General features: G+C 49.3%; 1 protein-coding gene across 1 annotated transcript in view; it reads left to right on the top strand.

The window, feature by feature from the left end:
* SLCO2A1 (solute carrier organic anion transporter family member 2A1) overlaps nucleotides 1-24,540 on the top strand; it is a 915,614-nt gene that overhangs the window by 438,279 nt on the left and 452,795 nt on the right. The window contains 1 exon segment of the mRNA XM_030215775.1: nucleotides 7,248-7,381. Within this exon segment, the coding sequence (XP_030071635.1) occupies nucleotides 7,248-7,381 (134 nt within the window).

The raw sequence follows: 24,540 nt of genomic DNA, 5'->3' as shown, positions 1-24,540 counted from the left end.
ACAGCAGTCAAGAAAAAGATCTAGGTGGTGTTGTAGATAATACGCTGAAATCTGTACTGTGGCCGCAGCCAGATATGCAAACAGGATGCTAGGAATTATTAGGAAAGGGATGGTAAATAAGATTGAGAATACTTATAATGCCTCTGTATCTTCCATGATGCAACCTTACCTAGAGCATTGCATTCAGTTCTGGCCGCCGTATTTAAAAAATGATATAGCGGAATTAGAAAAGGTTCAAAGATGGGCAACCAAAATGATAAACGGGATGGAACTCCTCTCATGTGAGGAAAGATTAAAGAAGTTAGGTCTCTACAGCTTGGAAAAGAGACAGCAGAGGAGAGAGATGATACAGATCTACAAAATCCTGAGTGATGTAGAACAAGTAGAAGTGAATGAATTTTGTTTTTACTCTTTCAAAAAGTACAAAAACTAGGGGACACTCTGTGAAGTTACATGGAAATGCTTTTAAAACAAATGGAAGGAAATATTTTTTCAGTCAAAGAATAGTTAAGCTCTAGAACTCATTGTCGGAGGATGTGGCAACAGTGCATATCTGGGTTTAAAAAAGGTTTGGACAAGTTTCTGGAAGAAGAGTCCATAGTCTGCTATTGAGACAGACTTGGGGAAGCCGCTACTTGCCCTGGGATTGGTAGTGTGGAATGTTGCTACTACTTAGTTTTCTACCATGTACTTGTAACCTGGATTGACCACTGTTGGAAACAGGATACTAGGCTAGATGGACCATTGGTCTGACTCAGTATGGCTATTCTTATGTTCTAATATCATTCTTACCCAGCTGATTCATTTGAGCCACTTGTTATTTTTATTTATTTATTTATTTTTTATTTATTGCATTTGTATCCCACATTTTCCCACCTCTTTGCAGGCTCAATGTGGCTTACAATACATAATGATCAGTGGAAATATAATAGAAAATAGACATTTAATGTTATAGAAGGATCTTGGGCAATATGATAAAAGGAAAAAAAAACGTAATCGTAGTGTATCAAGAAGGATTTTGGGTAACATGATAATGATGAAACATGATATTAGTAAAGCAAGCAATTATTATAAGACAGTTCTGTATGTATGTGGAGGAGCTGTGTATATTCACATTGGTTGATCTTTGTTAACTGCCACCTCAAGTTTTAGACCTGAAAGTTTTTTTCTTGGTGGCAGTCACTTCAGCTTGGAGGGTCAGTGAACTTCAGGCCCTGGTAGCGGATCCACCATACTGTTTGAAGCAAGATTCCCGACATGACAGTTAATTTCATCAATCAGTCCTACAAAATCTGTTTGGGATCTAGAATCCAATTCCTCCTCCCTAGGCCCAGGTTCTGCAGGCTTTGATTTATTCTCTGTTTTTGTTTTTTTTTAGAACAGCCTGGCAGCTAGGAACTCCCATATATGTGAACCTAATGTCCTGCTTGTCCTCAGAGAAAGCGAAGTTACCTGTAGCAGGTGGTTCCAAGGATGACACACATTCACACATCCCACCCTTCTCCCCTAGGTGTTGTATTCTATTAACTTTTCTTAATAGACTGTTCATCCCACACGAAGATGACGGTGGGAAGGCACACACACAAGCACAGAAGGTTTCCAAAAGCTTCTAGAAAAGAAGATGTGAATTTTCCCACACTAGGCTCCACCAGATGACAACATCCACATTTATTTATTAGGAATTATTTATCACCTTTTTGAAGGAATTCACTCAAGGCAGTGTACAGCAAGAATACGTTAATCATAAGCAATAGACAATTATAGCTTTTTATGAGGCCCCTGCTTTCCTGCTGCACTATTTTTGATGGGCAGGGTTCGAGGGAGCAGGTGGTTGGTCAAAGGTCTCTTAGGATTTTGTCAAGACTCCCCTCAGTTATTGGGTCAAAGGAGTCCCATATGTCTGTGTCAGGAGGGGTCGAGTTTCTGTACTCTAGATTAGCTGATTGGAGACTGGGTGGGCCTGCGGATACTTTTAATTTTGTTGACAAAGTATGCAGCAAAATCATTGTAGTTCAGTTGTGTCTGGGCATGCTGCTTCTGTTGGGTTTCAACAGGCTGTTTACTATGATGAGCAGGTGCTTGATTTTATTTATTTATTTATTCATGGCATTTGTATCCCACAATATTTCCGCCCGCAGGCAAGCTCAATGTGGCGTACAATAGTTTATTAAGCAAAACAATGGTACAAAATACAGTATTCAAAGTCATAAGAGGGAAAGAGAAACAACTGAGGGAGGAAAGGGAGAGAGGAGAGGTAATGATTTGTCGCTGAGATAGCCGTGGTTCAGAAGGATGTGGCGCCAGGCGGGCTTTCGGCGTATGCTCTACCAAATAGGAAGGTCTTGAGTCGCCTCTTAAAGGTCTGGAGTGAATTTGACCTCTTGAGGCAGCCCGTTCCACAACTGAGTGCTGAGATAGGGGAAAGAGGAAGCATAGATGGTCTTATATTTGAGGCCACTAAAAGCTGGGTAGTGGAGATTGAGGTATGAACGAGCTGACTTGCGGGAGTTCCTGAGCGGCAGGTTAATGAGAGTGTCCGTATAAGCGGGGGCTTCTCCATAGATGATTTTGTGCACCAATGCGCAGATCTTGAAAGCAATGCGGTCCTTCACTGGAAGCCAGTGCAGCCTCTCACGTAGAGGTCTTGAACTTTCAAATCTCGATTTGCCGAAGATGAGTCGGGCTGCTGTGTTCTGAGCAGTTTGCAATTTTTTTAGGAGCATGCTTGTGCATCCCCCATAGATACTGTTGCAGTAATCTAGACGGCTAATGACGAGAGACTGGACTAGGTTGCGGAATACTTCTCTAGGGAAATAAGGCTGGATACGCTTAAGCTTCCAAAGAGAGAAGAACATTTGCTTGACTGTAGAGTTCACATGCTGTTCCAGCGTCAAGGATCTATCTACTATGACTCCCAAGATTTTTAGGGACTCCGAGATTGGTAAGTACATAAGTAATGCCACACTGGGAAAAGACCAAGGGTCCATCGAGCCCAGCATCCTGTCCACGACAGCGGCCAATCCAGGCCAAGGGCACCTGGCAGCGCTTCCCAAACGTACAAACATTCTATACATGTTATTCCTGGAATTGTGGATTTTTCCCCAGTCCATTTAGTAGTGGTTTATGGACTTGTTCTTTAGGAAACCGTCTAACCCCTTTTAAAACTCTGCTAAGCTAACCGCCTTCACCACATTCTCCGGCAACGAATTCCAGAGTTTAATTATGCGTTGGGTGAAGAAAGATTTTCTCCGATTTGTTTTAAATTTACTACACTGTAGTTTCATCGCATGCCCCCTAGTCCTAGTATTTTTGGAAAGAGTGAACAGATGCTTCACATCTACCTGTTCCACTCCACTCATTATTTTATATACCTCTATCATGTCTCCTCCCAGCTGTCTCTTCTCCAAGCTGAAAAGCCCTAGCCTCCTTAGTCTTTCTTCATAGGGAAGTCGTCCCATCCCCGCTATCATTTTAGTCGCCCTTCGCTGCACCTTTTCCAATTCCATTATATCTTTTTTGAGATGCGGCGACCAGAATTGAACACAATACTCAAGGTGCGGTCGCACCATGGAGCGATATAACGGCATTATAACATCCTCACACCTGTTTTCCATACCTTTCCTAATAATACCCAACATTCTATTCGCATTCCGAGTCGCAGCAGCACACTGAGCAGAAGGTTTCAGTGTATTATCGACGACGACACCCAGATCCTTTTCTTGGTCCGTAACTCCTAACGTGGAACCTTGCATGACGTAGCTATAATTCGGGTTCTTTTTTCCCACATGCATCACCTTGCACTTGCTCACATTAAACGTCATCTGCCATTTAGCCGCCCAGTCTCCGAGTCTCGTAAGGTCCTTCTGTAATTTTTCACAATCCTGTCGCGAGTTAACGACTTTGAATAACTTTGTGTCATCAGCAAATTTAATTACCTCGCTAGTTACTCCCATCTCTAAATCATTTATAAATATATTAAAAAACAGCGGTCCTAGCACAGACCCCTGAGGAACCCCACTAACTACCCTTCTCCATTGTGAATATTACCCATTTAACCCCACTCTCTGTTTCCTATCCTTCAACCAGTTTTTAATCCACAATAGGACTTTTCCTCCTATCCCATGACCCTCCAATTTCCTCTGTAGTCTTTCATGAGGTACCTTGTCAAACGCCTTTTGAAAATCCAAATACACAATATCAACTGGCTCCCCTTTGTCCACATGTTTGTTTACTCCTTCAAAGAATTGAAGTAAATTGGTCAGGCAAGATTTCCCCACACAAAAGCCGTGCTGACTCGGTCTCAGTAATCCATGTCCTCGGATGTGCTCTGTAATTTTGTTTTTAATAATAGCCTCTACCATTTTCCCGTCACCGACATCAGACTCACCGGTCTATAATTTCCCAGATCTCCCCTGGAACCATTTAAAAAAATCGGCGTTACATTGGCCACCCTCCAATCTTCCGGTACCACGCTCGATTTTAAGGATAAATTGCATATCACTAGCAGTAGCTCCGCAAGCTCATTTTTCAGTTCTATCAGTACTCTAGGATGAATACCATCCGGTCCAGGAGATTTGCTACTCTTCAGTTTGCTCAACTGCCCCATTACGTCCTCCAGGTTTACCGTGAAGTCAGTAATTTTCTCCGACTCGTCCGCTTGAAATATCATTTCCGACACCGGTATCCCACCCAAATCTTCCTCGGTGATGACCGAAGCAAAGAATTCATTCAGTCTCTCTGCTACGTCTTTGTCTTCCTTGATCGCCCCTTTTACCCCTCGGTCATCCAGCGGCCCAACCGATTCTTTTGGTAGGACGAGCTCAGGAGTGAGCAATGTAGGAGGCCTGAGTTTGTTATAGGGAGAGGAGAGAATCAAACAATGCGTTTTCTCGGCGTTTAATTTGAATCGAAATGAATTGGCAGCCTATTTGATGCATTGAGAGAAATATTGTTTTTTTGGCTGCTGTTAGGGCTTTGTAGTACTTTGTCATTGCATTCCTACTGTTTAGCCTGTCAGACAAGATTTACGCCATCTCCTTTCCAGTTTCTGTCCTTCGTGCTTAAGGGTCTGAAGTTGTGGAGAAAACCAAGGTGAACATTTGTGAGTGGAGCATAAGACCTTTTTAATTGTGAGTGGAGCATAGGACCTTTTTAAGTGGTGTCATTTTCTCTAAGCTAGGTGTGTATTCCAAATATCAACCTACTCTGTCATTGTGGTTGTTTTTTCATCCACATGTGAATAGTTCAAAGCCTCTAGGCAGTGGCGTACCAAGGGGGGGCGGTGGGGGCGCTCCGCCCTGGGTGCACGCCGCTGGGGGGTGCTGCGGTGCGCGCCTGCTGCGAGAGTTCGCTAACTTCTCTCGTTCGCTGCAGCTCCCTGTTCCGGGGCAGAGGGAGCTGCAGCGAACGAGCAAAGTTAGTAAACTCGCAGCAGGCGCGCGCTGCGGCACCCCCCCCCCCCAGCGGCATACACCCGGGGGGGGGGCTCTTTCGCGGGGGGGGGGGGGGGTCCACGCTGCATCGGGAGGGGGGTGGGGTGCCCTGGGTGTCCGCCCCCCTAGGAACGCCACTGCCTCTAGGAAATTTTCAGCAGTCAGCTTTTTCTACTCTTCCAAACTCTGGGAGGTGCCATTTGTTCCAGGTGGTCACTAAGGGAAAACTTAATGATAGTGGTATTATCTCAATACTGCTATCCTGGTATTCTGGGATATCAGCCTTGATGTAGAATACCAAATCTAGCATGTATGAATATGTATCCTGCTGTAGTCTTGAGAGCACCTGCTACAGGTGAGTAACTTCGCTTTTCTGATTAAAAGTCTATTTTTTCATTTCTTATGTAAAAACACATCACATGCAAAATAAGCTGTAAATTGCATGAAGCATTGCCAAGTGGATGTAATGCATGTATGTGAGTGTGCACTTGTATGGGTAGTAAATTGGTCTGTGTGTGGGTTTGGATGAGGTACATGCAGGTGTATGCTTGGTGTGAGTGTGTGTATATGTGTATGAGGTGCATGATGGTGTATGTGTGTAACATGCGAGTCTGGGTGAGTGGGAGGAATGCTTGTGTGTGTATGAGTGGGTGGGTCAGTGCAAGAGTGGTGTTTGGGATGGTGGCTATGGTGGTGTACTTCTTCAGATTTGAACAGTTCACTTGTAATTGGTTCTTTTTTTTCCCCCCAGTATCATTGTAACATCTTTTCCTCTCTCATACCTCCATCTTCCTCCTCCTCCCAGTGTCATTGTAACATCTTTTCCTCTCTCATACCTTCATCTATCTCCTCCTCCGGTCGCATCAAGCTCTTAGTTCCCTATGCAAGCTTCCTTTCACCTACTTTCCTCCAGCTGGCTTCTCCACTGCTGTGGGAACTGCCTCTCTTTCTACCAGCAGGGTTTGGGGCCCCCTCTGGGCACACCGAATACTGCACTGCCATGTGCTTTCTTCTTTTTTTGTGCTGCAAGGGTTGGGATTTCCATTGCATGCATTTTTGTGCCACCATCCAAGATTACCTTTCAGGTGTTTGTTTGTTTGTTTATTTTGAGAACTTTATATACCACCTTATCTGGCAGACAGGTCAAGGCTGTTTACATATACCAAATTGTAGGAAATAAGGAAAGGAACGCTAAATACGTCAATTAGATCAGAGGCAATCAACCTCACAAGGCAGGAAAGAGAGGGAGGGAGTAGCTAAGTCTCAATAGGTTCAGCCAGGAATGCAGTGAACAAGCAAATGCTCAAAACATGTGTCCAAAAATTAACTAAAAAATTAGTTTTTAAAGACACTTAGAAAAATATTTTTCAGCACAGATAGCAGGAGGCAAGTCATTTTGTAGCTGGATGCAAGAAAAAAGAATGCAGCATATCTGGTGGATTCAGAGTGAGTAGGCCTGATCTCCCTCCCCGATACTTTTTTTTTTTTCTGGTGTGGTCCTCTTCATCAGTACACATGGATTTGTTTGTGCATATTCAGATATATGCATGCAGATTGATGAACAGACAGATCCTCCTGAGAGACACTGAAACATATTTTCAAAGCTTTTAGACTTACGTAGTAACCTATGGAACTTTGTAAGTCTAAGTGCTTTGAAAATGAGCCCCTATATCACTCAAGCCGAATGATCGTAATAAGAGCCAGAGCAACTGTCAGCCAATCCCGTGATCTGTTTGCCAAGTGATCCATTGATGCTTTATTTTATTGCTGTAAAACATGAACAAATTCTGTGCGACTATCTTTCTGCTTTTACAGAAGAAGTGAAGCTGAGTCCAGGGGATCCACGATGGATTGGGGCCTGGTGGCTGGGACTATTAATCGCATCAGGTTGCCTGGTGGTGACTTCCATTCCATATTTCTTCTTCCCACGTCACATGCTGAATGGTCAAGTAAGGAAGATTTTAAGTGGTGTTTTTCTTGAGAGATGATTATTTACTTATAATGTCACACTGTGTATAGAACTGTTCAAAATTGTTTACATGGATATGAGGTTCATTTTTTAAAGAACTTAGTTTGAACACAGAGAGTTAAACAAGATCTAGCACATTTTCAATAGCATATGTTGTTTTCTTGCACTCTGTATACACTGGACAAACTAAACGTAATTTGTATTAGTATAAGAAGAAATTTCTTTTGAAGACTACTATTGTGATCTGTGAACCACCAAAGCAATTGCCTAACTGATGGATCGCTTTCTCACTCTCCTTTCAAGATCGTTGTGCCTCTGTCTGCAGGTGGACCCTATTCCAAGGCCTGCAGTAAATAAAAGAAAAGATGCACATTCTTGAGTGCTTTTTAAATGGTATTGGTGAATGCAGCCCATCTCTCCAAAGTGTTAACCCCCCCCCTCCCAACATACATAATAGTAACCAAGTATGCTGGCAGATAAAACCCTTTGAAGCTCATGCTTTACTTCTCAGAACAGTGTTTCCTTGTCATTAAGCAGATTAATCCATTATAAGTGGGTTGTGTCCACCTACCAGCAGGGGGAGATACAGAGCACTGAAAAACCATAGTGCCTCATGGCCAGCTAGCTCCATCTGCCGCTTCAGTATTCTCTATCTCCCCAGCAGGGTGGTTGCAGCTTATTCAGCTCCTTCATCCAATGCGTAATTAAACTCTGGAATTCGTTGCCGGAGAACGTGATGAAGGCGGTTAGCTTGTCAGAGTTTAAAAAGGGGTTAGACGGTTTCCTAAAGGACAAGTCCATAAACCGCTACTAAATGGACTGGGGAAAAATCCACAATTCCAGGAATAACATGTATAGAATGTTTGTACGTTTGAGAAGCTTCCAGGTGCCCTTGGCCTGGATTGGCCGCTGTCGTGGATAGGATGCTGGGCTCGATGGACCCTTGGTCTTTTCCCAGTGCGGCATTACTTATGTACGTCAAAAAATCTACCTGGGGTGGCTCCTGTACTTTTGCCAGTTGTAGCAGGGGTGTTGTGTCTATTGCAGCTTCACTTTAAAGGTACATAGGTTAGCCCTTTCCCTGCCTTACCCGGCCCCCGATGTGGATGTATACACATAGGCTTGCCCTGTCCCTGTCTTTTCCCACACTCTCCTTGGTGGATGCAGGCATATTGGTTCGTCCTTTCCCACACTACTGAACCTCCGGAGTTGGGAGAAATTGCTTCTATTGCTGTTGCCTCTACTTTCCTCACAGCGTTTAAAAAAAAAATCGCGACGAGCTTTGGCGCTGCGATTCCAGAAAAGAGGCTTTCTTCTGATTGTGCAGCGTGACTGGAGCTCTGGGACTCTGTCTGGTAAGGTAAGTGTTTTGTAGCTCCTCCGGGGAGGGCCCGCGATCGGGACGTTTTTGCCGTGAATTCACCATTTTGAATTCCCGCTGTTTTTGGCGATAGCTGCGGAGGTTGTTAAGCGCTGTTCCCGTTGTGGCAAGCGCAGATCCGCAGCGGGGCTCTGTAAATTGTGCTCTTAAGACGTCAGAGCCAGCCCGAGCATGGCGAGCGATGTTTCTTTTCACTCTGTGGAGCTGGCAGCGGGCGCTATTTTGAACGCGCCTCATGGCGTGAGCCCCGCAGAAGCGGAGGGGTTTGAATCTGGAGGGGGGCCTCGGATGGAGGCTAGCAGAGGAGCTGCTATCCCCGGACTGGAACCGGGAGGCCAGGGCCCTTCTCCCCTGAGTTTGTTTTGTTGCTACATAAAGCATTCATGTTAAAAGAGCTCTCCCGCAGGGGTCTCATTCTGCCCTGCTAACTGATCCCCCTACAGTAGAACCTGGCCTGGGATTGCCGTCAGGTGCTTTTTCCCCTGACAGCTGGCCGCAGGACAAGCGCAGAAGGGTTAATTCCCCTTCAGAGAGTGGTGCACCCCCCCCCCCCCCCCCCCCGTGGTCAGTCTGTGGGGATTCTGAGGGGTCTGGCAGGCCCTCGTGGTCTGAGGAGCCAGAAGAAGGTGCAGGATTGCCACCGGATCCAGATGATCTTTCCATGGTGAGGATTTTCCACCACGAAGAGCTGCAAGCGCTTATTTTTGATGCCTTGCAGGTTCTCTCTATTGAAGATCCTGGGAGTGGCGAAGCCTCCTCTGGAATTCCGAGGATGGCAAGTACTAAGAAGCCTGCTCGAGCCTTTCCTTTGCATGACTCCATCCAAGAGCTTATTTCGGCTCAATGGGCTGACCCCAAGGGGCCTTTGAAAGTCGCCAGGGCAATGGGGCAATTATAAGAGGGTATAAGAGGAGCATTTGGCGCGCCTAGCATTGCTTAAGTGGATGCCCTAGTCACGGCTGTGACAAAGATGACTACCCTCCCAGTTGAGGGAGGAGTCGCCCTGAAGGACATGCAGGACCGACATCTGGAATCAGCTCTGAAACGGTCCTTTGAAATTTCAGGCCTTACCTTACGGGCGTCTGCATGCAGCTGCTATGGTGCTAGAGCCTGCCTCGCTTGGTTGCAACAGGCAGTGGAACAGCCCGGGGATTGAGCGGAGTCCCTTACGGAGGTGGCACAGCGGATGGAGTTGGCCTTGTCCTTTTTGGCTGACGTCCTTTATGATCTGGTCAGAGCCTCGGCTAAACAGATGGCTGTGGCGGTGGCAGCTCGCCGCCTTCTATGGCTAAGGCATTGGGCGGCTGACATGGCCTCTAAGCAAAGTACATAAGTACATAAGTAGTGCCATACTGGGAAAGACCAAAGGTCCATCTAGCCCAGCATCCTGTCACCGACAGTGGCCAATCCAGGTCAAGGGCACCTGGCACGCTCCCCAAACGTAAAAACATTCCAGACAAGTTATACCTAAAAATGCGGAATTTTTCCAAGTCCATTTAATAGCGGTCTATGGACTTGTCCTTTAGGAATCTATCTAACCCCTTTTTAAACTCCGTCAAGCTAACCGCCCGTACCACGTTCTCCGGCAACGAATTCCAGAGTCTAATTACACGTTGGGTGAAGAAAAATTTTCTCCGATTTGTTTTAAATTTACCACACTGTAGCTTCAACTCATGCCCTCTAGTCCTAGTATTTTTGGATAGCGTGAACAGTCGCTTCACATCCACCCGATCCATTCCACTCATTATTTTATACACTTCTATCATATCTCCCCTCAGCCGTCTCTTCTCCAAGCTGAAAAGCCCTAGCCTTCTCAGCCTCTCTTCATAGGAAAGTCGTCCCATCCCCACTATCATTTTCGTCGCCCTTCGCTGTACCTTTTCCAATTCTACTATATCTTTTTTGAGATACGGAGACCAGTACTGAACACAATACTCCAGGTGCGGTCGCACCATGGAGCGATACAACGGCATTATAACATCCGCACACCTGGACTCCATACCCTTCCTAATAACACCCAACATTCTATTCGCTTTCCTAGCCGCAGCAGCACACTGAGCAGAAGGTTTCAGCGTATCATCGACGACGACACCCAGATCCCTTTCTTGATCCGTAACTCCTAACGCGGAACCTTGCAAGACGTAGCTATAATTCGGGTTCCTCTTACCCACATGCATCACTTTGCACTTGTCAACATTGAACTTCATCTGCCACTTGCACGCCCATTCTCCCAGTCTCGCAAGGTCCTCCTGTAATCGTTCACATTCCTCCTGCGACTTGACGACCCTGAATAATTTTGTGTCATCGGCGAATTTAATTACCTCACTAGTTATTCCCATCTCTAGGTCATTTATAAATACATTATAAAGCAACGGACCCAGCACAGACCCCTGCGGGACCCCACTAACTACCCTCCTCCACTGAGAATACTGGCCACGCAATCCTACTCTCTGCTTCCTATCTTTCAACCAGTTCTTAATCCATAATAATACCCTACCTCCGATTCCATGACTCTGCAATTTCTTCAGGAGTCTTTCGTGCGGCACTTTGTCAAACGCCTTCTGAAATTCCAGATATACAATATCAACCGGCTCCCCATTGTCCATATGTTTGCTTACCCCCTCAAAAAAATGCATTAGATTGGTGAGGCAAGACTTCCCTTCACTAAATCCGTGCTGACTTTGTCTCATCAGTCCATGTTGGTGAAGTTGCCCTTTCAAGGCCTTCTCCTATTTGGCGAGGAGTTGGAGAAAATTGTCAAGGGCCTAGGGGATGCTAAACCCCAGCGCTTACCCCAGGATAGGCCGCGGCCTCCCTCCAAGGGTCAGGCGGTTCCCTCCTCTTACAGACCTCGCTTCCATGAAGCTAGAAGGTACCGCCTGGGGCGTTCTGCTGGGTTCACTTCTCATGCCCGATTTCAGCAGAGGAACTCCTTTCGCTCGGATAAGCGCTCTGCAGCGACCGGCTCAAGGCCTGGAGTTCAAGGGTGACCCTCTCAATGATGGTGCGCCGGCCCTCTCCTCAATTCCTGCAATAGGAGGACGACTTTCCCTCTTTCTCGAGGAGTGGGTCAAGATTTCCTCAGATCAGTGAGTTCTGGACCATATCAGATATGGCTATCGAATAGAATTCAATGCCCCGGTGAGAGACGTGTTTGTGGAGTCCCGATACGGCTCTGCCGTCAAACGGGCGGCAGTAGAGGAGACCTTGCAAAGCTTGATTCACCTAGGGGCGGTGTCCCCTGTGCCTCCCGCCGAGCTCGGCTCCGGCTGTTACTCCATTTACTTTGTGGTGCCGCGAAAAGGTGGGTCTTTTCAGCCCATTCTAGACTTAAAGGAAGTCAACAAGTCTCTAAGAGTGCGGCATTTTCACATGGAAACCCTGCGCTCCGTCATTGTGGCGGTAAAGCCAGTAGAGTTTCTCAGGTCTCTGGACCTGAAAGAAGCTTACTTGCACATTCCTATTTGGCCCCCGCACCAGAGGTTTCTGCGGTTTGTGGTGATGGGAAAATATTTCCCATTTCAGGCCTTGCCTTTTGGCCTCGCTACAGCTCCCCGAACCTTTTCCAAGGAAATGGTGGTAGTAGCTGCCTTCCTCAGGTGAGAGGGTGTCCGGGTTCACCCGTACCTAGACGACTGGCTCATCTGAGCGGACTCTGCAGTAGAGTCATCAAGTAACAGCCAGAGTGGTCTCAGTACTTCAATCTCTGGGCTGGGTCGTCAAAAGTCACCTGACCCCCTCTCTTAATCTCTAGAACATTTGGGGGCCCGGTTCGACACAGCCTCGGGATATGTATTTCTACCCGAGCAAAGGCGGTGCAAGCTTAAAAATCAGATCCATCTGCTCCTGAGGATGCCTCGCCCGCGAGCTTGGGACATTGTCCAGCTGTTGGGGTCGATGACGGCCACCTTAGAAGTGGTGTCATGGGCGAGAGCGCACCTGAGACCTCTACAGTATTCTCTACTTCAACGATGGTCTCCAATTTCTCAGGATTATCAGTGCAGACTCACGTGGCTCCCTGTGGCCCAACTCAGTATGGAGTGGTGGCTCTCAGACAGCATGCTGCGGCAAGGAATGCCGCTGGCACTCCCCGATTGGTGCCTGGTGGTAACAGACGCCAGCCTGAAGGGCTGGGGTGCACATTGCCGGGGAAAGCATGCCCATGGTCTCTGAACACCCAAGGAGTCGGAGTGGTCCATCAACCGCTTGGAGTTGAAAGTGATTTTCCAGGCGCTTCTAGCCTTTCAATCGACCCTGGAAGGACTGGCTGTCAGATTTCTGTAGGACAACACGACAGCAGTGGCCTACATAAATGGACAAGGAGGCCTACATAAATGGACAAGGAGGCACTCAGTGCAGAGCACTGGCCGTGCAGGCCGAGCAGATTTGCCACTGGGCTGAGCTTCATCTGCAGTTTTTGTCAGCAGCTCACATTGCAGGTCACATTGCAAGCCGATTATCTAAGCAGGCATCAAATTGACCCAGCGGAGTGGGAACTGGCAGACGAAGTGTTCCTTCAGATCTGTGCCAAATGGGGGACGCCCGTAGCAGATCTTATGGCCTCAAGCGCAAATGCCAAAGTCTCGTGCTTATACAGCAGAGGGAGAGATCCTCGCTCGGCGGGGTTGGATGCCTTGGCTCAACCCTGGCCTCAGGGCGTCCTTTATGTGTTCCCTTCGTGGTCTTTGATAGGGCGAGTGCTCCTGCGGATTCGGCTACATCAAGGAGATGGCCCGGATTGGCCCAGGAGGCCGTGGTATTCGGATCTCCGGCGGATGCTGGTCGAGGCTCCCCTTCCATTGCCTCTGGTACCGAACCTGTTGTCTCAGGGGCCGGTGACCATGGAGGACGCCTGCCGCTTTGATCTTACGGCATGGCTATTGAGAGGGCGCAATTGAGAGACAAGGGCTATTCCAACAAAGTCATTTCCACTCTCCTGCAGGCCCGCAAGCGTTCCACTTCCATGGCTTATGCCAGGATTTGGAGCCAGTTTGAGGCTTGGTGTGCTGTCAAAGCGATTACACCCATGCGGGCTTCTGTCTCACTGATATTTGACTTTTTGCAGGATGGTTTACAAAAAGGCCTGGCCTACAATTCCCTGCGTGTTCAAGTGGCAGCCTAAGCATGTTTTTGAGGGAAGGACGCTGGCCTCTCTCTGGCTGCTTATCTGGATTTGGCACGGTTTCTTAGAGGGGTGCTTCGGCTCCGTCCTCCTGTGCGGGCTCCGTGTCCGGCCTGGAACCTGGGGCTAGTTTTAAAGGCTCTTCAGTGTTCGCCCTTCGAGCCACTAAGGTGAGCTTCGGAGAAGGATGTGACCCTAAAGACGGTCTTTATGGTGGCCATTACATCGGCGAGACGGGTGTCTGAGCTCCAGGCACTGTCCTGTAGAGACCCATTTCTGCAATTCTCGGAGTCCGGAGTTATGGTACGTACGGTGCCTTCCTTTTTGCCTAAGGTGGTTTCAGCGTTTCACCTAAACCAGCCTATTTTCCTGCCCTCCTTTTCAAGCGAGGAGTTTCCGGAAGCCTTTGGGCAATTGCATCTCCTAGATGTACGAAGGGCTCTGTTGCAGTATCTGCGCATGTCAAATGCTTTCAGGACCTCTGATCACCTTTTTGTTTTGTTATCAGGTCCTCGCAGAGGGTCTCCAGCGTCTAAAGCCACTATAGCCCGTTGGCTCAAGGAAGCTATATTTTCTGCATACCTGTTATCGGGTCGGCCTCCGCCTGTCGCCTTTAAGGCGCATTCCACAAGGGCGATTTCTTCCTCTTGGGCTGAAACTGGAGCACTCTCTCTTCAGGAGATTTGCAGTGCAGCAACATGGGCTTCTAAGCTTTCATTTGCCCGACATTACAGGCTGGATGTGGCTGCCAGGAGAGACGCGCACTTTGGAGCACATGTGCTGGCGCGTGGTGTGGCTTCTTCCCACCCTATCTAGGGATTGCTCTGATACATCCCACTCATAATGGATTCATCTGCTTGATGCCAAGGATGGGAAAATTAGGTTCTTACCTTGGTAATTTTCTTTCCTTTAGTCATAGCAGATGAATCCATGAGCTCTCCCTCATTGATGCATTGTTTGTTCGATGCTGTTTTGTGTTCATTTTTTTCTTGTAGATTTGTTCCCTCATTGGGAGAAGTTGGAAAACAGTCTTCAGGATTTCTGTTCTGTTATAGGAGGTTGAGTTCATCCATCCTTGGAGTTATTGCTCCTGTTATGGGGCATTCATCCGCTGTGAGGAAAGTTCATGTTCTCCGAGGACAAGCAGGCTGCTTGTTCTCACTGATGGGTGACGTCCACGGCAGCCCCTCCAATCGGAATCTTCACTAGCAAAGGCATTTGCTAGTCCTCGCGCGCCCATGCGCACTACGCATGCGCGGTTGTGTTCCCGCCCGAAACCGGCTCGTGCCGGCCAGTCTTCTTTTGTCCACGCTCGGTACGGTCGTGTTACGCCGTTCGCGCCCCTTAAGTCAACCTCGCGCGTCTCTTTTTGACTTTCGCGTTTAAAAAAAAAAAAAAAAGGATTTCGGAAAAGGACCTTTTCGGTCTTTTTCCCTTTCCGCTATTTCCAGTTTTTGCCCCGATAAGTTTTCTTTCGTCTTCGGGGTATGCCCTTTTCAGGCCTCGGGTCGAATTTTTTTCTCCCCCTCTTTTTGGTGCCTACTGCAATTACGAGTTTTGATTTCGCCGGCGCGATTTTTCCGCCCATGTCATCGAAGTCTCCCAGCGGCTTCAAGAAGTGCACCCAGTGCGCCCGAGTAATCTTGCTCACTGACAGGCACGCGTCGTGTCTTCAGTGTCTGGGGTCTGGGCACCACCCGCAGGCCTGTAGTCTGTGCGCCCTTTTACAAAAGCGGACTCAGGTAGCGAGATTGGCCCAGTGGAACGTTTTGTTCTCGGGCTCTTCATCGGCATCGGCACCGGGAGTATCGAGTGCATCGACGTCGACAGCGTCTAGACCTCCGTCCTCGGCCGCGACTGCATCGAGTGCATCGAGGAATCGACCCTCTGCATCGGGGCTGAGTCATCGGAAGGCTGCGTCGGCGTCGGTGGTACCGGGACTTCCACTTCTGCTGATGTCGTCGGAAGGTGGTGCTTCGACTGGAGTGCAGGTGAGGGCTGTCCATTCCCCTGCTGGTGGCGGTGAGCCTTCGGGTGGGTCTCCCCCTACCCTGAGGGCTCCTGCGGTACAGCCCCCCCGAGGAGGCGACGGCTGGATTCTACGTCCTCCTCGTCGGTGCCGGAAAGCTCCGGTGACATGCTTCGTCCCAAGAAGTCGAAGAAGCATCGACACCGGTCCCCTTCCCGTATCGGCACCGAGAGCTCTGGGTCACCGAGGGAGTCGGCACCCAGTAGGCATCAGCACCGAGAGGACCGCTCACCCTCTGTTCAGGAGGTGTCGATGCGCTCCACTCTGGACAGCCCGGAACAGCCTCCACGCCCGGAACAGACTCTGACATCGACACCTGCATCGGCTTCCACGTCTTTCTCCACAGCCGCTCTGCACGAGAGTCTCCGGGCCGTTCTCCCAGAGATTCTGGGAGAGCTGTTGCGCCCTTCCCCTCCGGTACCAGGGGTGCTTGCGCCACCGGTACCGTCGAGTGAGGCGCCGGCTGGCCCCTTGCCCGGGGTGAGGTCTCCGACATCGGTGCCGCGTGCGGTACCGACTGCGGTCGCCTCCCAGGAAGGCTCCCCGACGACGTCGGCGGAGGGAGCTTCGCCGATGCGGGCGAGGGAGTCTACCTCTCGACGCTCCCACCGTGGCCGTGGTTCCACGGAGTCGAGCCAGGCACGGCTTCAGACACAGGTCCGTGAACTTGTGTCTGATACTGAAGGTGAGGCCTCGTGGGAAGAGGAGGAGGACATCAGATATTTCTCTGACGAGGAGTCTGAGGGCCTTCCTTCTGATCCCACTCCCTCCCCTGAAAGGCAGCTTTCTCCTCCTGAGAGTCTGTCTTTTGCGGCCTTTGTCCGGGAGATGTCTACGGCCATCCCCTTCCCGGTGGTTGTGGAGGACGAGCCCAGGGCTGAAATGTTTGAGCTCCTGGACTATCCTTCTCCACCTAAGGAAGCGTCCACAGTACCCATGCATCATGTCCTCAAAAAGACATTGCTGGCGAACTGGACCAAGCCACTAAGTAATCCCCACATTCCCAAGAAGATCGAGTCCCAGTACCGGATCCATGGGGACCCAGAGCTGATGCGCACTCAGTTGCCTCACGACTCTGGAGTTGTGGATTTGGCCCTAAAGAAGGCTAAGAGTTCTAGGGAGCATGCTTCGGCGCCCCCGGGCAAGGACTCTAGAACCTTGGACTCCTTTGGAAGGAAGGCCTACCATTCTTCAATGCTCGTGGCCAAAATCCAGTCCTACCAGCTCTACATGAGCATCCACATGCAGAACAATGTGCGGCAGTTAGCGGGCTTGGTGGACAAGCTCCCCCCTGAGCAAGCCAAGCCATTTCAGGAGGTGGTCAGGCAGCTGAAGGCGTGCAGAAAATTCCTGGCCAGAGGGGTGTATGACACCTTTGATGTTGCGTCCAGGGCCGCTGCTCAAGGTGTGGTGATGCGCAGACTCTCATGGCTGCGTGCCTCCGACCTGGAGAATAGGATCCAGCAGCGGATTGCGGACTCGCCTTGCCGTGCGGATAACATTTTTGGAGAGAAAGTCGAACAGGTGGTAGAGCAGCTCCACCAGCGGGATACCGCTTTCGACAAGTTCTCCCGCCGGCAGCCTTCAGCTTCTACCTCTACAGGTAGACGATTTTTTTGGGGAAGGAAGACTGTTCCCTACTCTTCTGGTAAGCGTAGGTACAATCCTCCTTCTCGACAGCCTGCGGCCCAGGCTAAGCCCCAACGAGCTCGCTCTCGTCAGCAGCGTGCGCCTCAGCAAGGCCCCTCGGCTCCCCAGCAAAAGCAAGGGACGAGCTTTTGACTGGCTCCAGCAGAGCATAGCCGCCATCCAAGTGTCAGTGCCGGGCGACCTGCCAGTCGGAGGGAGGTTGAAAGTTTTTCACCAAAGGTGGCCTCTCATAACCTCCGATCAGTGGGTTCTCCAAATAGTCCGGCAAGGATACACCCTCAATTTGGCCTCAAAACCTCCAAATTGTCCACCGGGAGCTCAGTCTTACAGCTTCCAACACAAACAGGTACTTGCAGAGGAACTCTCCGCCCTTCTCAGCGCCAATGCGGTCGAGCCCGTGCCATCCAGGCATGAAGGGCTGGGATTCTATTCCAGGTACTTCCTTGTGGAAAAGAAAATGGGGGATGCGTCCCATCCTAGACCTAAGGGCCCTGAACAAATATCTGGTCAAAGAAAAGTTCAGGATGCTTTCCCTGGGCACCCTTCTCCCCATGATTCAGGAAAACGATTGGCTATGCTCTCTGGACTTGAAGGACGCCTACACACACATCCCGATACTGCCAGCTCACAGACAGTATCTGCGATTTCAGCTAGGCACACGTCACTTCCAGTACTGTGTGCTACCCTTTGGGCTCGCCTCTGCGCCCAGAGTGTTCACGAAATGCTTGGCTGTAGTAGCGGCGGCACTTCGCAGGCTGGGGGTACACGTGTTCCCATATCTCGACGATTAGCTGGTGAAGAACACATCCGAGGCAGGAGCTCTACTGTCCATGCAGATGACTATTCGCCTCCTGGAGCTACTGGGGTTTGTGATAAATTATCCAAAGTCCCATCTTCTCCCAGTACAGAGACTCGAGTTATAGGAGCTCTGCTGGATTCTCGGACGGCTCGCACCTATCTCCCAGAGTCGAGGGCCAACAACTTGTTGTCCCTCGTCTCGCGGGTGCGAGCGTCCCAGCAGATCACAGCTCGGCAGATGTTGAGATTGCTGGGCCACATGGCCTCCACAGTTCATGTGACTCCCATGGCCCGCCTTCACATGAGATCTGCTCAATGGACCCTAGCTTCCCAGTGGTTTCAGGCTGCTGGGAATCTAGAAGACGTGATCCACCTGTCCACGAGTTTTCTCAAATCCCTGTATTGGTGGACGATTTGGTCCAATTTGACTCTGGGACGTCCTTTCCAAATTCCTCAGCCACAAATAGTGCTGACCACGGATGTGTCTCTCCTGGGGTGGGGAGCTCATGTCGATGGGCTTCACACCCAAGGAAGCTGGTCCCTCCAGGAACGCGATCTGCAGATCAATCTCCTGGAGTTACGAGCGGTCTGGAACGCTCTGAAGGCTTTCAGAGATCGGCTGTCCCGACAAATTATCCAAATTCAGACAGACAACCAGGTTGCCATGTATTACATCAACAAGCAGGGGGGCACCGGATCTCGCCCCCTGTGTCAGGAAGCCGTCAGCATGTGGCTCTGGGCTCGCCGTCACGGCATGGTGCTCCAAGCCACATATCTGACAGGCGTAAACAACAGTCTGGCCGACAGGTTGAGCAGGATTATGCAACCTCACGAGTGGTCGCTCAATTCCCGTGTAGTGCGACAGATCTTCCAGGTGTGGGGCACCCCCTTGGTAGATCTCTTCGCATCTCGAGCCAACCACAAAGTCCCTCAGTTCTGTTCCAGGCTTCAGGCCCACGGCAGACTGGCATCGGATGCCTTCCTCCTGGACTGGGGGGAGGGTCTGCTGTATGCTTATCCTCCCATACCTCTGGTGGGGAAGACTTTGTTGAAACTCAAGCAAGACCGAGGCACCATGATTCTGATTGCTCCTTTTTGGCCGCGTCAGATCTGGTTCCCTCTTCTTCTGGAGTTGTCCTCCGAAGAACCGTGGAGATTGGAGTGTTTTCCGACCCTCATCACACAGGACGAAGGGGCGCTTCTGCATCCCAACCTCCGGTCCCTGGCTCTCATGGCCTGGATGTTGAGAGCGTAGACTTTGCCTCTTTGGGTCTGTCCGAGGGTGTCTCCTGCATCTTGCTTGCTTCCAGGAAAGATTCCACTAAGAGGAGTTACTTCTTTCTATGGAGGAGGTTTGCCGTCTGGTGTGACAGCAAGGCTCTAGATCCTCGCTCTTGTCCTACACAGACCCTGCTTGAATACCTTCTGCACTTGTCTGAGTCTGGTCTCAAGACCAACTCTGTAAGGGTCCACCTTAGTGCAATCAGTGCATACCATTTCCGTGTGGAAGGTAAGCCGATCTCAGGACAGCCTTTAGTTGTTCGCTTCATGAGAGGTTTGCTTTTGTCAAAGCCCCCTGTCAAGCCTTCTACAGTGTCATGGGATCTCAATGTCGTTCTCACCCAGCTGATGAAACCTCCTTTTGAGCCACTGAACTCCTGCCATCTGAAGTACTTGACCTGGAAAGTCATTTTCTTGGTGGAAGTTACTTCAGCTCGTAGAGTCAGTGAGCTTCAGGCCCTGGTAGCCCAGTCCCCTTACACCAAATTTCATCATAACAGAGTAGTCCTCCGCACTCACCCTAAGTTCTTGCCAAAGGTTGTGTCGGAGTTCCATCTGAACCAGTCAATTGTCTTGCCAACATTCTTTCCCCGTCCTCATTCCTGCCCTGCTGAACGTCAGCTGCACACATTGGACTGCAAGAGAGCATTGGCCTTCTTTCTGGAGCGGACACAGCCCAACAGACAGTCCGCCCAATTGTTTGTTTCTTTTGATCCCAACAGGAGGGGAGTGGCTGTGGGGAAACGCACCATATCCAATTGGCTAGCAGATTGCATTTCCTTCACTTACGCCCAGGCTGGGCTGGCTCTTGAGGGTTATGTCACGGCTCATAATGTTAGAGCCATGGCAGCGTCGGTAGCCCACTTGAAGTCAGCCACTATTGAAGAGATTTGCAAGGCTGCGACGTAGTGATCTGTCCACACATTCACATCTCATTACTGCCTACAGCAGGATACCCAACGCGACAGTCGGTTCGGGCAGTCGGTGCTGCAGAATCTGTTTGGGGTCTAGAATCGAACTCCACCCCCCAGGCCCATTTTTATTCCGTTCCAGGCTGCACTCTCAGTTGGTTCTGGTTATGTCCTCGCCGTTGCGAGGCCTAATTTACCAATGTTTGTTGTTTTGAGTGAGCCTGGGGGCTAGGGATACCCCATCAGTGAGAACAAGCAGCCTGCTTGTCCTCGGAGAAAGCGAGGTTACTAACCTGTAGCAGGTATTCTCCGAGGACTACAGGCTTATTGTTCTCACAAACCCGCCGTCCTCCCCTTTGGAGTTGTGTCTTCCCTTGTCTTTGCTTTATACTGGACTGAGGAGCACGCTGTAGCGGGCGGGAAGACGGTCGTGCATGCGCGATGCATTCGGATCTCGTGAGAGCTAGCAAACTTCTGTTGCTAGGAAGATCTTCCGATCCTGGGGCTGCCGTAGATGTCACCTATCAGTGAGAACAATCAGCCTGCTGTCCTCGGAGAATACCTGCTACAGGTTAGTAACCTCACTTTGCAGTGTGACACTGCTTTGGAAGCTTCAAATACTGAAGAGGCAGATGGAGCTAGCTGGCCATGGGGCACTATGGTTTTTCAGTGCTCTCTATCTCCCCCTGCTAGTAGGTGGACACAACCCACTCATAATGGATTCATCTGCTATTACTAAAGGAAAGAAGATTACCAAGGTAAGAACCTAATTTTCCCTTCCCAAGTCGGTCCTGGAGTACCCTCTCCCCTCCCTTCCCCGCCAGTCAGTTTGGATTATTCTTTCCAATGTGCATCACTTTGCATTTGTCCACATTAAATTTCATCTGCCATTTGTATGCCCAGTCTTCCAGTTTCTTAAGGTCTTCCTGCAGTTTTTCACAGTCTGCATGTGTTTTGACAACTTTGAATAGTTTTGTGTCGTCTGCAAACTTAATCACATTGTTGCATTTTCCAGATCATTTATAAATATGTTAAATAGCACTGGTCCCAGTACAGATCCCTGCGGCATTCCACTATTCACCCTCCTCCATTGAGAAAAGTAGCCATTTAATCCTGCCTTCTATTTTCTATTAATGTCCAATTCCTAATCCAGAGAAGGGCATTGCTTCCTATCCCATGACTCTTTAATTTTTTCAGGAGTCTCTCAGGAGGAACTTTGTCAAAAGCTTTCTGAAAAACTAGATACACTACATCAACAGGCTCACCTTGTTTATTTATGCCTTCAAAGAAATGAAGCAAATAGGTGAAGCAAGACTTCCCTTAGCTGAACCCATGCTTACTCTGTCCCATTAAACCATGTTTGTGTGTGTGTTCCATAATTTTATTCTCTATAATCATTTCCACTATTTTCCCCAGCGCTGAAGTCTGGCTTACCTCTCTGAAATTTCCAGATCACCACTGTAAACCCTATTACAAATCGGCGTTATATTGGCCACCCTCCAATCTTCAGGTCGTATGGATGATTTTAACAAGTTACAGATCACTAACAACAGATCAGCAGTTTCATGTTTGCGTTCTTTCAGTACCCTGGGGTATATGCCATCCAATCCAGGTGATTTATCACTCTTTAACTACTACTACTACTAATCATTTATATAGCGATACCAGACATACGCAGCTGTTATGATTCTGCCGGTCTGGCAGGGGAGGGCTGTGGACTCCATTCCTGATTGGCTGTCAGGGTTTGAGCTGACGTCAGTGGGTAGTACTTAAGCCCACATGTTCCTGCTTTCCCTTCTTTGGCGTTACATTTCTTGGCGGCCTAAAGCCTTTACAGTTCTCTGTCAGAACGTTACTCTGGTTGTGTATCTGTGTTCCCTGTTCAGGGATTTATTTTACTTTCCCTTTGTTTGGGATATCTGGGGGCAGCGTGTGTGTGTCTGTATGTGTACTCAGCCTGCTGTTTAGTTTGCTTTGTCTGGGCTCGTTTCTGTCAGCGTGCGGGTGTGGGTAATCAGTCCACTTGCCTCCAGCTGGGCTGTCCCCCGCTGCTTGCAGTTCTCTGTGGGAGGCCAGCTGCTTTGTTTGTACTCCCGTTCAGAGGCAGACTCGGCAGGCTACCAGTCTGCGAGCCTTCTCTCAGGTTGTTTGTTTACTTAGTGATCTCTTTTCTCCGTGCTCCTGCCTCTGACTTCTGGCTCAGTAAGTTTAACCCCTTATGTACTGTGTCTCTGCCTCTGTCCTCTGTGTAGTTAAGGGATTTTTCTCATCCCTTTTGTGTCTTTCCTCTGGCCTCTGATTTGAGGGCTTGTCTACCTTTTGTTTCCTGTCCCGGTGTCTGGCCACTGTGGTTCTAGTGTGTTCTTTTTCCCCTTCTGTCCTGGGGGGGGGGGGGGGGGGTTCCTGGCTGCGGTGTTCGTGAGGCAGGGCAGTCTTCTTGCTGTTTTCTCCGTATCCTCTTGTGGTTACAGAGTAACATAGTAGATGACGGCAGAAAAAGACCTGCATGGTCCATCTAGTCTGCCGAAGACAAACTCATATGTGTATACCTTACCTTGAAATTGTACCTGTCCTTTTCAGGGCACAGACCATATAAGTCTGCCCAGCAGTATTTCCCGCCTCCCAACCACCAGTCCCGCCTCCCATCAGCGGCTCTGGTACAGACCGTATAAGTCTGCCCTCCCCTATCCTCGCCTCCCAACCACCACCCCCTCTTCCCCCCAACTGCTCCGCCACCCAATTTCAGCTAAGCTTCTGAGGATCCATTCCTTCTGCACAGGATTCCTCTATGCATATCCCACGCATGTTTGAACTCCGTTACCGTTTTCATCTCCACCACCTCCCGCGGGAGGGCATTCCAAGCGTCCACCACCCTCTCCGTGAAAAAATACTTCCTGACATCTTTCCTGAGTCTGCCCCCCTTCAATCTCATTTCATGTCCTCTCGTTCTACCGCCTTCCCATCTCCGGAAAAGATTCGTTTGCGGATTAATACCTTTCAAATATTTGAACGTCTGTATCATATCACCCCTGTTCCTCCTTTCCTCCAGGGTGTACATGTTCAGGTCAGCAAGCCTCTCTTCATACGTCTTGGAACGTAAATCCCATACCATCCTCGTAGCTTTTCTTTGCACCGCTTCCATTTTTTTAACATCCTTCGCAAGATACGGCCTCCAAAACTGAACACAATACTCCAGGTGGGGCCTCACCAACGTCTTATACAGGGGCATTAAAACCTCCTTTCTTCTGCTGGTCACTCCTCTCTCTATACAGCCTAGCAATCTTCTAGCTACTGCCACTGCCTTGTCGCACTGTTTCGTCGCCTTCAGGTCCTCAGATACTATCACCCCAAGATCCCTCTCCCCGTCCGTGCCTATCATACTCTCCCCGCCTAACACATACGTCTCCCTTGGATTTCTACTCCCTAAGTGCATCACTTTGCATTTCTTCGCATTGAATTTTAATTGCCAAACGTTAGACCATTCTTCTAGCTTCTTCAGATCTTTTTTCATGTTTTCCACACCCTCCGGGGTGTCCACTCTGTTGGAAATCTTGGTGTCATCCGCAAAAAGGCAAACTTTACCTTGTAACCCTTCGGCAATGTCACTCACAAATATATTGAACAGAATCGGCCCCAGCACCGATCCCTGAGGCACTCCACTACTCACCTTTCCCTCCTCCGAGCGAACTCCATTCACCACCACCCTCTGGCGTCTGTCCGTCAACCAGTTCCTAATCCAGTTCACCACTTCGGGTCCTATCTTCAGGCCGTCTAGTTTATTTAAGAGCCTCCTGTGGGGAACCGTGTCGAAAGCCTTGCTGAAATCTAAGTAGATGACGTCCATAGCACGTCCTTGATTTAATTCTCCGGTCACCCAGTCAAAGAATTCAATGAGATTCGTTTGGCACGATTTCCCTTTGGTGAAACCATGTTGTCTCGGATCTTGCAACTTATTGGCTTCCAGGAA

Source organism: Microcaecilia unicolor, chromosome 10 (assembly GCF_901765095.1).
Source record: "Microcaecilia unicolor chromosome 10, aMicUni1.1, whole genome shotgun sequence".
NCBI lineage: Eukaryota > Metazoa > Chordata > Amphibia > Gymnophiona > Siphonopidae > Microcaecilia > Microcaecilia unicolor.
Note: the sequence above shows the minus strand (reverse complement) of the source record. Positions and strands in the feature narration are given on the sequence as shown.